The sequence below is a fragment of the Physeter macrocephalus genome, unplaced genomic scaffold (genome assembly GCF_002837175.3).
Source record: "Physeter macrocephalus isolate SW-GA unplaced genomic scaffold, ASM283717v5 random_1021, whole genome shotgun sequence".
Classification (NCBI taxonomy): domain Eukaryota; kingdom Metazoa; phylum Chordata; class Mammalia; order Artiodactyla; family Physeteridae; genus Physeter; species Physeter macrocephalus.
Genome location: NW_021146441.1, coordinates 8,804 through 22,343, shown reverse-complemented (window position 1 = coordinate 22,343; position 13,540 = coordinate 8,804). Strand labels below are relative to the sequence as shown.

Genomic DNA, 13,540 nt, shown 5'->3' with positions numbered 1-13,540 from the left:
GACTACACTGGTCCCCACCCTGCTGGAGGGCAGGAGTCCAATTAGGACTCAAGAGGTCTCGGAGCCCCGAGGCTGCATCAGAAGAACGGGCAGAACACGGGGAGGTGACCTGGCCTTGAGAGGCAGGGTCAGCGATCTGGCCACCAGCACCTACCAAGACTGAAGCACAAAGAAATACATACTCTGAATAGACTCCAATGAGTAAGGAGACTGTGTAATCTCTCCCAACAAAGAAAAACCCTGAACCTCACGGCTTCACTGGGGAAGCTACTGAATTAGTACCACCCATCCTTCCAATACCAAACCCAGAAAAGACACTATGAGGAAAGAAAACTACAGACCAATATCCCTTATGAACACTGATGCAAAAATCCTCAGCAAAATACTAGCAAACCGAATTCAGCAGCATAGTGAAAGAATCAGACACCAGGACCAAGTGGGATCTGTTCCTGGAATTCAAAGATGGCTCAACATGTGAAAATCAATCAACATGATACACCACAATAGAGTGAAGGAAAAAAAACCAATGATCATCTCAAATGGTGCACAAAAAGCATTTGACAAATTCAACACTCTTTCATAAAAACACTCACCAAGAAAGAACGTAAGGAAACCATCTCATATTATGATGTAATAAAAGGCATATATGAACAACCCACAGCAGACATCACACTCAACGGCGGCAGATTCAAAGCTCTTCCTCTGAGATCAGGAACAAGGCAAGGATGCTGCTCCCACCTCTTCTGTTCAACATGGTACAGGTGACCCCTGAACACCACGGGTTTGCACCGTACGGGCCCACTTATCGTGCATTTTTTTCTATATACGTACTAAAGGACTACCTGGTCCACAGTTGGTTGAATCCACAGATACGATGGGCCAACTGTAAGTTAATACGTCCATTTTCAACCGTGCAGGGGATCAGCACCCCTAACCTCCACATTGTTCAAGGGTCAACTGAACCTGAAGTTCTAGCCAGAGCAATTAGGCAAGAAAAAGAAATAAAAGAATTCCAAGTTGAAAAAAAGTAGTAAAATTATCTGCTTGCAAGTGATAGGATTTTACTTGTAAAAATTTCTGAAGAGGGGCTTCCCTGGTGGCGCAACGGTTGAGAGTCCGCCTGCCGATGCAGGGGATACGGGTTCATGCCCCGGTCTGGGAAGATCCCACATGCCGCAGAGCGGCTAGGCCCGTGAGCCATGGCCGCTGAGCCTGCGCGTCCGGAGCCTGTGCTCCGCAACGGGAGAGGCCACAACAGTGAGAGGCCCGCGTACAGCAAAAAAAAAAAAATTTCTGAAGAGTCTACAAAATAACTTATTTACAGAAGCAACTCCATTTACAATAGCATCAAAAAGAATAAAATACTTAGTAATTAGCTTAACCAAAGTGGTGAAAAATTGTACAATCAAAACTATAAAAAAAGAATAAAATACTTAGTAATTAGCTTAACCAAAGAGGTGAAAAATTGTACCATCAAAACTATAAAAAAATTCCTGAAAGAAATTAAAGACGTAAATAAATGCAAACACCCCATGTTCCTAGACTAAAAGACTTAATATTGTTAAAATGTCATACTACCCAAAGCAATCTACAGATTGAATGAAATCTCAAATCCCCAAAACATTTTTTTGCAGAAATAGAAAAACCCATCCTAAAATTCATATGGAATCTCAGGGGACTCAAATAGCCAAAACAATCTTGAAAAGGAACAAAGCTGGAAGTCTCACACTTTCTCATTTCAAAATTTACTACAAAGCTATAGTCATCAAAAGAGTGTGGTCCTGGCATAGAGACAGATATTGACCAATGGAATACAGAACCCAGAAATGAACGCTCACATATATGGTCAAATGATTTTTGACAAGGGTTCTGTGCCCACTTGATGGGGAAAGGACAGTCTTTTCAACAACTGGTGCTGGGAAAACTGGAAATCCACACGCCAAAGAATGAAGCTGGACCCTTATATAAGTAAAACACCACATAAAAAAACCACCTCAAAATGGATCAAGGACCTAAATGGAAGACCTAAAATAATAAAACTCTTAGAAGAAACCACAGGGCAAAAGCTTTGTAACACTGGATTTGGGAATGACACCAAAGGCAGAAGCAACAAAAGGAAAATAGACAAATTAAACTTCCTGAAAAGTAAAATATTTTGTGCATCAGAAGACACTCCAGGGAGTAAAAAGGCAACAAGGGAGGGAAGGATGAACAGGTGGAACATAGAGAATTTTTTAGGGTACCACAACGACTCTGCACAATACTGTAATGGTGGGCACATGTCATCACACATTTGTCCAAACCCACAGAACGTAAACACCAAAAACGAACGCTAATTTATGTATCAATACGTTGGACTTTGGGTGATAATGACATGTCAGTGCAGGTTCACCCAAAATAAATGTACCATCTGCTGGGGGATACTGATAATGGGGAGGCCGCGCCTGTGGCAGGGAAGGGGTATTTATGCGAAATCTCTGTACCGTCCTCTTAATTTTGCTGTAAATCTATAACTGCTTTAAAAAAATAAAGTCTTTAAAAAAAAATAAAGAAGGCAACCCACAGAATGGGAGAAAATATTTGCAAATCATATATCTGGGAGGGAATTAATACCCAGCGTAGAGAACTTGTAAAACAACCAACATGATTAAAAAATAAGCAAATGACACAAACAGGCATACACACAAATGGCCAATAAGCACGTGAAAGATACGCAACGTGCTTAGTCACTAGGGAAATGCAAATCAGGACAATCAAAACAGAGACACCACCTCAGACCCGTTAATAAGATGACTACTGTCAAAAAGACCAGAAAAGAGCAACTGTTGGCAAGAATGCGGAGGAATTGGGACCCCTGTGCCCTGCCGTGGGAGCAGCTGCTGTGGGAAAACAGTGTGGCGTTTCCTCAAAAAATTAAACAGATCCAGCAATTCTGCTTCTGGGTGTCCCAGAAGCACTGAAAGCAAGACCTTAAGGAGATAACTTGCACAACCCACATTCACAGCAGCCAGAGGTGGAAGAACCCAGGTGTCCACTGCAGATGCAGTCTTATCCACACGACGGAACATGAATCAGCCTTAAAAAGGAAGGAAATCCTGGCACCCGCTACAACAGGGTTGAACCTGACAGTGACGTAAGCCGGCACAGGAGGACACTGTGTGACTCCACTTCTGTGAGGTCCCTGGAGGTTCCCGGAGACAGAAAGTAGGGGGAGGGGACTGGGAGCCAGTGTTTAATGGGGGCAGAGTCTCAGGGTGGGAAGACGGAAAGTTCCGGAGATCCGTTGCACAACAGTGTGCATGTAGTTCACACAACTGTCCTACGTACTTAAGCACGGTTGAGGTGGGGAATTGTATGTAATGTGTATTTCACCACAAAAAAAAGAAATCTGGCTTCGATTCTGTGGCCACCGGAGAGGGACCCCAGGGGACGATGATTCATCGGGGGCCCTACGAGCTCTGCTTGGGGAACACGCAGAGGGAAACAGCTAGGAGCCCCCAACCCTCCTGCTGGCACCGGGCCCTGCTCCAGGCCCTGCCTGCTCCGCTCCCCCAGCCGCCACACCACGCTCTGGGCCTCACCTACGAGCCCCCCGACCCACGAGCGCCTCACCTAGCAAGCCTCCGTAGGAAGACGTCTGCTTGGGCGGCACGCCGAAGAAGAGCTGTCCTATCCTGTCGAGGTACTGGAAGAGGCACAGGCGTGGTCGCGGAGGACGCTGAGCCGGAGGCTGCACGCGGACCCCACGCACAGTTTCTCTCCCCCTCCCCCTCCAGCGGTTGCCCGGAGTCGCCGAGCTTCATCCCGCCCCCCGCCCCTCACCTCGTTGTACATGGGGTCCCGCCGGAGGGATGGCTGGTACTGCTCACACAGCACCGTGAACACCGTCAGCTTCCCCCTGGAACAGGACAGAGCGCAGCATAGCCGATGCCCACGCAAGACCAAGGACATGGACAGAAACCACACGACTCCACCCCCCCCACCACGCACGCTCACCCACACATCGCTGCGTGCTTCCACGTACACGTCTACGCCCCTCCACACAAGCACATGCACACGCCTCACCCACATGCCTCTACACACCCACACCCACACCCACACGCACGCTCACCCATCGACGGCCAGCAGCAGAAACCAGATGAAGTTGAGCAGGGGCTGTACGAAGGGAGGGCCGCTCTCGATGGACGGATGTTTCCGTGTGTACGTGGTGAACACCACTGATGCGCTGCTTTTGTTTTTTAAACAGAGAAACCTGGAAATAACATCCCAGTGAGTGGGCACACCTGACCGGAGGAGGAGGAAACGGGTTTCTACAAGCGCCTGCCCAGAGGGGCCCGTGTGGCCCGTGCCCCCGTGCAATACACCGAGGGCACCAGCCAGGCCCCTCGCGTGGACCAGCCACCCCAGGGAGTCCCAAGGTTTACGGCCGGGGAGAAATAACTTGAGGAGGTGATGTGTTCAAGGTCAGCACATCCAGGAGACGGCGGGGCTCCCTGAACCTGTCTCACACCTGTCTGCCCCTGCCCGCGAGAGCACGGTGTCCCAGAGGCTGCCCTGGCTCCTGTTTCCGCCCCGTGGAGGACGTGTCCACGGCTGGACTTTACTGTGGTGCACGCCCTCGACAAAGACGGATGGACGAGAAAGGGCTCGTGCCAGAGGAAACACTGGCACCGCATGCCGAAGCCAGGGCCAGCGAGTTCTGGATTTTAAACAGGTTTCGTTTTCAAAGTCGCAGATTCAGCAACAAGTGGTGACATGTCGGAGCTTGGAAGCTCCCCGTCCACCCCAACTCATGGGACACACCCCATCCCAAGGCCCAGCCACCAGATCCAAGTGCTTTTCTGGGAGGGAGTAATCTCATCGACAAACACATGGTGGGATAAACACATGGTCCACCGGGAAGGGAGGTCAGGCCCCGGGTCACCCAACGTGTGCTCTCGGCCGTGTGAGCCCAACAGGATGCTCATGCCTCTAGCGACTCTGCCGTGTTTCAGTATTTTCAAAATAAATTGTGGAAAGAAAACAAAAGAGGAGAAGGCCCAACTGGGACAGAGGGGCAGAGACACAGAGCTGAGGTGGGGAGCAGGCGGGCAATACCCCCATCACTGTGTCTGGATGCACAAGACACCTGGGGAGGCAAACGGCCTTTGAACAAAGGCTGTGACACATGCGTACTTCACATCCCAGGAAGCTGAAAATTTGGTTAAATGTATATGTCCTAAAAGAAACAGTTGCACAACACTAACCACCGCCCCCAAACGTGGTAGATAATGGGAAAATAGAAGATCAATGGCAACAAAACGCTAATTTAAAGCACAGAAAGTACTTCTACCACCAATGGAAACGTTACAAGTCAGCCTAGGGGAGCTGAGGGGCACGTCTGGGGTGCCCAGAGGTCAGCAGCAGGGTCACACTGGGGGCCTTGAGCTGCGTGTGGGACACTGAGTGACTTCAGGCCTGTCCTCATGCGAGGCTCAACCAGAGGCCAGCCCTGGACCCCAGGAGGCCACGGACGCAAGGGCCGGACAGCAAGCGGGTACCTACTGGAGGACAGCCTGGGCCACGAACATGTCCACCTCGCTGCGGAAGCCCCGGGCCGTGGAGTACTCCACCAGCATGTTGGCACAGCCCTCCCCGTCGCTGGAGTGCAGGAAGTGGTACCGGGACTCGCAGTAGTTCTGTTCTGCAGGGGCAGGCAAGGAGGCAGCTGTGAGTGTCTCCTCCTCTCCCCTGCCCCGCAGGCAGGGAGGACGGCGGTCCTACGTCGTCGCCGCACTGACTTCCACCTGGGCTGTGTCCCCAGCAGAGGCCAGACTGTCCCCACTCGAATCGGGGTCACCCGGGAGCTGGTCAGGAAGGCGGCACCAAGCCCTGGGGCAGAACCCGCCTCCCGCCAGTGCAGTGTGTGCACGACGGAGCCCAGCGGCCCTTTTGGCCCCGAGTCCGCGTTCTGACGAGGAACCAGGACGGGGCTGGATGCCGGCTCTCCAGGGACGGTGCTTCCTCTGATGCTCCGCTGCTCTGAGCCTTTGACTCTGAACCAGCTACTGAGCTCTAAGTGGGTTCTAATGGTCTGTTTTCTTAAAAAGCGACCAAACTCCCAACCTCCCCAGTTTCACCTGGACACACACACCCCCTCCTCCCCCTTGGATCCACCCTCCACGCCGATGGCTCTCCCCCAGAGCGACTCGACCCCTACTGCAGACACAGGGAAAGGTCTGGAGCCAGTGTCAGCCGTCAGAGCTGGGGTTGCTTCTGGCACCTGGTTGTGGAGCCCAAGGATGCCTGCCGCTCAGCACCCTGCAGCGCAGGAAGGACGCCCGGGGTCAGCGGTGCTAAGGCAGAGACCCAGCTCCAGGGCAGCCCCCCAGTTCCCACTCACATGCCGCACTGGCTCCCTCTCCTTCAGGACAGAGGGCACGCCTCCCAGGCTAGGCCTTCTCCCACCTTCCACCAGCACTCTCCTCCCACCTGGGCACCCCCAGATCGCTGCCCCCCAGCATCAGCTCCCAACACTGCAGGGCGACTTCAAGGAAGAGGCTGCTCTGTGTGGTTGTGTTTTGTTGGTCTCCTCTCCCTCCAGCCCCAAGAGCGACCTTTTGGTTTTAGAGCCTCCGTGTGAAAAGAGAAATCCGGCAGGTCGCTAGGCGCCCTCAAGCCCCGGACAGGCGCCTGCGCAAGAGCCCAGCGGAGCGGGAACACCGAGAGCAGGCAGGACTCCCATGGCGCCCTGCACAGCATGGCGGGCCCCGGGCCACACCACACGCCTGCCCGGAGGCCGCCCACCGCCGGGGCCCTACAGACACCCCTCAGCACGGCCTCCCACAGGCGCGGGGGCCCGCTGGCCTCACTTGCCATCTGTGCCTGATGCGACACCTTAAGATGCCTGGGTCTTGAGATTCAAACATTTAACGTTAAATATACGGGAGCTTAATAGCTCTCGACCCCAGCGAGGCCTCTGAGCGGCTCTTCAGCCTCTGAGTAGGTGCCACACGCCCTGCTTCGCACCAGGCGCCGGTCCCACTAACACGGGTCCCACAGACACGGGTCTCCTCCAGCTCTGCCTGGCACCTTGGCACACAGGCTGAGTGAGGCGGGTGTGAATCGAGGCGCTGACGCTGCAGGTGGCCCGCCCGGTCGACGAGGCAGTGTGGAGAGCGAATGTTGGCTGAATGGACCCGTCAACAGAGCCCCAGCACGAGCATCCAGAGGTCTAGAGGACAGAGCATCTAGACCTTCCAAATGGGCACAGCCTCAGGCCCACTCGCACGAACCCAAGGCACCTGCCCAAGGTCGCCGTCCCTCTGCCTGACCCCGCCCAGGTGACGGCCCGTGAGGACGAGGCACAGAGCCGACCTGGCTGGTGGGGCCCAGACCCCTCAACCACCACGCGGATGAGCTGCGCGCACAGCCACCATGCGAGGAGGCCCCAGGCGGCACAGCCCCCTCACACCCGCCCAAGAGCGACTCAGGCCGCTCCGCTTCCTCTGCCTGAGCCCGGGACATGACCCCCTCTCGTAGACTAAACAGCCCCCGCAAACGCTCACTTAGAAGACAAGAGAAGTGCTGGCAGGACGCCGCGGGGGAAGGACCCAGCGCAGGGGAGCGGGTGGCCCGCAGGGGACCGGAAGCTCCAGACAAGGGAATGCCCCGCCCACCCGGGCGCAGCAGGTGTTCACACTCAGCCAGACACGGCGGCCCTGGGACTCAAGAGGGCTGCCATCCCCCAACCCCCGTCAGCAGCGCAGGTGATTTTAATTGATCCAAACGGACCCCGCCAGCAGCGGCCCCGAGAGCATCAGGAGGGCCGCCTGTTCCCTGGCCCACCTGCCCGCGGGAGCCCCCGCCCACCCACAGCCTACCTTTCCACAGCGTGAGGGCCAGCAGCTGGTGGAGCCGGGGGTGGCCCAGCTTCCCGGACCCCCCACTGGACCACTTCAGGGCTCGAGACACAAACGCCACTCGCTCCGGGGAGTTGGGATCCATCAGACTGAACAGCTTGGCCAGACTTTCTGCAAACGACACCCACGCAAGCCTGACCCAGAGGACCCGTGGCTGCTTCCGCTCTGCACTGTGCGTCTCACAGAAATTAATTGAAAACAACTGTTTCACGTTGAAAGAAAGCGGAGAAGCGGCAGGCACACCGGGGGTTCCTGGGGCCCCCCCCGACCGTCCTCACCGTGATGCCTCCCCACAGCTGAGCCTGCGTCGGGGAGCAGAAGGGAGGGGGGCCGCCCAGCGGGGATCCGCGCGCGCCTCCCGGGCCTGGCAGCTCGCAGAAGGGCTCGCCCAACGGGGCAGGGCCTCCTGACCACGTGGCACCCACCGCGCGCCAGGGAGGCTGGATGCGTCTGGGGGGGGGGGGCGGGGGAACGGCACGGTGATGCGGCAACGGCACGCGTGTCCACTCCGTCTCACCCAGCAGCTCCTCGACCACCTCGACCTCCGCCTTCTCCAGCGACTCCAGGACCAGCATGGACAAATCAGCCGCACTGTTTTGCTATAAAGCATACAAAAGGACTGTGAGTGAGGGACGCGAGGCTCTGGCCCGTTTTCAGAAGACGGGGAGGCTGGGCAGTGGCTCTGGTTTCCAGTTAGAAACCGGCGACCGACTGCACCTAAGAGACGGTTCTGAGCACCAAGGCCACTAGCCCTCAGGCCGCACACCGGTGCTGGGACACAGGGACGCTCGGCCCAGGCCGCCCACCAGGCCTCTCCCTGGACACCCCGCGCCAACCCTGGCCCCGGGCAGACGGCTCACCTGGCCGTGGCTGAAGAACAGCAGGGCTCCTGAGCGCATGAGCTCGCGGGCCTCGGCGTGCTTGCTCTGGGCCACGTACCTGCACGGAGAGAAGGGCAGGGCCGGCCAGGTCCGGGATCTCACAGGTCGCCGACGCACGGCCACCCAGACTCACAGGGCTGGTTTTGGAGGTCAGATCCCAAAGATGCGGCATCCGGGTAGGAAGGGAGCACCCGCCCCACGTGCTCCTCCACTGAGAACGGAGTGGGGCTGGGCTTCGGGTCCCGAGGGCACCTCCCGGAGCTGCCCCGACCCCCGTCTGTCCAGGCTCGGCGCTGGGCACCCATGGCCCAGCCCTCCCGCCCACGAGGCGCCCCGCGGCGGCAGCAGCGCCGTCTGATGACAGCGTGCCAGGCACTCTCTCTGCCCAAACGGGCCAGGAGCCAGAAGCAGAGCTCCCTGCAGCTGGGCAGGGGTCTCAGCAGAGGGACCAGCGAGGGGCCGGGGGCCACTTCCAGCTTCAAGCACAGGCCTGGCTGTGGTGGGGGGCAGAGAGAACCGGGCGAGGGCCACGTGTTGGGGCCGAGGGCCTGCCGGGCGGCCCCCCCCACCCCGACCACTTTCCATCTGTAACGTTTCTCACCAGGGACGGAAGCTGGGAAAAGCCGGCTTCCCGAACTGCAGACGGACGAGAGCCTGACAGGCAGCTCGGCACACACGGGACAGAAAGGATGCTCCGTCCACGACAAGTGAGACAGACGTTCGGGGGGGCGGGGCCGGGCCGAGCTGAGGGCAGGACACGGAGCCCACTGGCCGCACGGTCCTCTCGGGGACGATCAGGAAGGAAACCCGCCCAGCCGGTCAGACCTGCGTCCCGGCCCAGACAGGCGGAGTCAGAGACGCGGCCCGCAGGCGTGCCGCCGGAGCCGGAGCCGGAGCCGGGGGAGCCCCGCTGCCCTCTGGCTCGCGGCCGGGGCTCAGGCCGGGACCAACCACAGAAAAGGGCTTTTCTGCCCCAGGCTCGGGAGCAGCAGCCTCGTCCCGGTCAGCACCCGGGGTGGGACCAGGAGGAGAATCCCGCACCCCGAGGAGCAGACCGGGGCACCTGTGGGGCGCGGGCGCGCAACGGGGGCTTCTGGAAAAATGAGCCCTCGCGTCGCCACCGGCACAGGCGTCCGGACGGCGGGCACGCCTCCTAAGGGACAGTCACGCAGCCCGGCTCGGCTCTGGGGACACGACAGGGCTCCGGACTCTCCTCCCCGAGGCACAACTTTCTAGGCAAGAGATGAATGCCTAGAAAGTTGGGGAGGGAGCGGAGCCCCGAGAGGCAGACAGGCTGGATTCCTGACAACCCTAGGCAGCCCTGCCCCGCAGGAGGGGGCCTGGAGCTGCCCGCCGCGGGTCCAGGAACGCTGGAAACCCCGCAGCAGTGACAGGCACCCTGAAAGCTCCACGTGCTCTCTGGGCACCGCAGAGCCCTGGGAAGGGTGGACATGGCTTCCCGGTGCCCGAGCCGGAGGGGACGGGGTGCCACCGAGGACTGGGGGCTCAGAGCACCGCCGCCCCCCCCGCAGCCCCCCACCCCCTCGCGCTGCGTCCGTGCAATCGTTCATTTTGCTCTTTTTTTTTTTTAAAGCATAGATACAAGCGTTAACACTAACGACGCAGACGCAGTGTCCACCCCACGCCCTCTCCCAGGCGCTCCATCCTACCCCCCAGGTGGTTGAGAACACAGGTTTGAAGTTCCTCTTTCAAAAAATTTCTTCATTTGATTTAAGACACAAAACATCCACAATCGACACTCATCTCAGGAAGGCCCCTGGGCAGTGAGGCCCCTCCAGGCCACAGGCCACCCTACAGAGCAGTCGCCAAAGTACCAACAACCCATTAGGCCTGGAAAACGGACCCTCTCCCTTCCCGGCAGAGAGAAGGCTGAAGAGACAAGGCAGCGCCCACGGCACCCGCACCCCCCCCACCTTCGAGGAGACGGAGCTCAGCCTCTCTCAGAACCATTGGCTCCTGCCCCGGGCAGCGGTACACCGCCTCCCCCATTAAGTCCAACCTCCCGGGCTGCCCAGTTCCTCCTCCCCCTCCTCAAACTGCTGGGGGACACAGTGTAAGTGAATTAAAATAGCACAGATTGGTGAACTTATCCAACAGATGAATGGGTAAACTGTAGTCCACCCATACGATGGAACACCACTCAACAATAAAAATTAATTAATGATACACATAAAAGTGAACCTTGAAACGATCATGCTGAGGGAATTCAAAAAGCCAAATAAAAAGATGACATACTATACAATTCTACTTACATAAAATTCCAGAAAATGCAAACCCATCTACCATGAACAGAGAGATCAGTGGGTACCTGGGGGCAAGCGGTGAAAAATTCACTGTAAAGGCACATGAGAAAGCTTTTGGGGATGATGGGTATTTTCAGTACCTTGATTGGTGATAATTTCTTGGGTGTGTACATATGTCAAAACCCATCAAGTTTTACATTTTATATAAACACTTAAAAGCACTTATTTATAGAAAAACATAAAAAGAGCGAAGCTGACTTCTCAGGGCCCCCGTGCAGAGCTCTAAACCAGGGCTGCAATCGCAGGTCTGAACGTGGACGGTACCCAGCAGAGACAGGGACAACTCCAGGCCTATTCAGTTGGGCCCCCAGACGGCCACAACTGCTACCGCGCCTGAGTCCACCGCATCCCCCAAAGAGGCCCACAGGAGACCACTTCTCAGGAGTTCTGAAGAGGTGTAGGAACCCCCAAAAGATCAAAGAGGAAGCCAAGGCTCAGAGAAGAGATTCAACAAGTTGTCCTGGATCACAGGTCACAGAGCAGAGGGAGAATGTGATGACCCAGGTCAAGGCCGGGCTAGTGGTCAGCCTGCATCTGTCCCCACGTCACCACAAAGCACACTCTGGGTACAGGGACTGGCCTCTTCAAAGCTAATCAACAATCACGTTCCTAGTACAGCAGCAACTGCAGAACTGGCTCAAAACAAGGAACGCCAGGTTTATCTTTGGGAAGATCCAGTTTTGCTGACTAGTCCCTGGGGCAAATACTTATATAAAAGTCCCCAAGTAAAGCAAGCACCATGACAAATCTTGAGTGCTACGAAAGCTCCCCATCACACAGATCTGATTGGCTAAGCTGCCAGGCCGAAAGCTCGACGTTACAGACCTTAAAGCCTACTTACATCTTTGGCTCATCCCGTGAAGAACAATCAGCTCACCCCTACCTGGTCCTCTGGCGACAGAGCTCAAACTCAGTCTGGGACACGAAGCGTTACGTCTAAACCCAACTACAACCAAAGCAGAAAGTACTGCCAGAGTTCCCAAAATATTGATTCAACTTGCTATTTAAAGAAAAAATTTATATCTAGGCCTAAATGGTGTAAGGCAGGCATGACTGCCTTTAGATATCATAGCAAAATATTTGCTGTTCTGCAGCAGTTTAGAACGAAAAAGCATTCCACAGAACAGATTAAATCCTCTAAAACTATCTTTAAATGCTAACGCATGTCTCAAATGTTTTCTGGCAAGAAACCTGAAGGCTAACAGAACGTGTGGAATATACAGGAATGCCTTACACATGTAAGAACAACTAAAAAACTATAGCAGTAGCTGCGTGACAGCAGAAACGGTGTGACACACTGCAGTCCAAAAGAAAACTGAGCTAGGCTTAAGAAAACCTAAATTCCTAAGGCCACCCTAAAAAAAGACATTTTATTTAATCCAATATATTCAAGCATCACTTCAACGTGCGATCAAGAGTTGAAGGTTCCTAACTAATTACCTGACATTTTCTCTGCGCTAAGTCTTTGAAGGCCGTGTTTTCACCCTCACCGCCCAGGCCGTTAGGGACTCACATTTCTGAAGCTCAACTGCCGCACGTGGCCAGCGGGCAGCGCAGGTACAACAAAAATACCGGCTTTATGGGAACAGCTGGTTTAGTAACAAGACACTCGGGTGAGCAAGGGCTACACAACAAGAGGAGAAACATGTTTATAGCCTCGCGACGGAACTCCCAGAGGCAGGAAAACCGTGGAACTCGGAGCTGGGGCTTCAAACCCAAAGGCGGTCGGGGCGGGGCGGCGGGGGGTGGAGGGTGGTCTGGGCCGGGGACTGGGGTCCGGACTCTGCGTCCGGGGTTCGGGTCTGGGTCTGGGGTCTCGGCCAGGGCTCTGGGTCTGGGTCCGGAGTCTGGGGCGGGTCAGGGGTGTGGGGCGGGATCCGGAGTCTGGGCCGGGCCTGGGGTCTGCGTTGGGTCTGGGGTCTCGGCCAGGGGTTTGGGTCGGAGTCCAGAATCTGGGCCGGGTCTGGGGTCTCGGTCTGCGTCGGCTTCCAGAGTCCGGGCTGGGTCTGGGGTCTCGGTCTGTGTCTGTGTCCAGAGTCTGGGATCTCGGTCACGGTTCTGGGTCGGGGTCCCGGGTCTCGCTCCCGGGCCGCAGCCCTCCCCCGGGCGCCGCACGGCCCCTGCTCCCACCGCCCAGGCGACGGGCAGCGGCGCGGGCCAATGGGGGCGCGGGGCGGCGCGGCGCGGCCAATGGGAAGCGGCCGGGGGCGGGGCGCCGGACTCCGCGGCCGGGCGGAAAGCCCTGGAAGGCGGCGGCCGCGACGCAGTGGCTACCTGAAGAAGAGGGTCCGGTACATCTGGTGCGCCTCATAATAGTCGCCCTTCTCGACGCTGGCACGCAGCTTGCCTTCCACGCGCTGGACGCCGCCGCGGTTGCGGGCGCCGTTCCGGGCGCTCTCCTGCTCGGCCATCGCCGCCGCCGCCGCCGCCGCCG

At 56.7% G+C, this 13,540-nt stretch overlaps 1 protein-coding gene across 1 annotated transcript in view; it reads right to left on the bottom strand.

Moving 5' to 3' along the window:
• The window catches only part of GET4 (guided entry of tail-anchored proteins factor 4), a 15,830-nt gene that overhangs the window by 2,102 nt on the left and 188 nt on the right, over positions 1–13,540 (bottom strand). The window contains exons 2-9 of the mRNA XM_055083435.1: positions 13,381–13,540; positions 8,762–8,840; positions 8,419–8,500; positions 7,863–8,012; positions 5,545–5,683; positions 4,112–4,252; positions 3,823–3,898; positions 3,613–3,685 (exon numbers count right to left, since the gene is read on the bottom strand). Of these exons, the coding sequence (XP_054939410.1) occupies positions 3,613–3,685; positions 3,823–3,898; positions 4,112–4,252; positions 5,545–5,683; positions 7,863–8,012; positions 8,419–8,500; positions 8,762–8,840; positions 13,381–13,540 (900 nt within the window). The remainder of the gene's footprint in view (positions 1–3,612; positions 3,686–3,822; positions 3,899–4,111; positions 4,253–5,544; positions 5,684–7,862; positions 8,013–8,418; positions 8,501–8,761; positions 8,841–13,380) is intronic.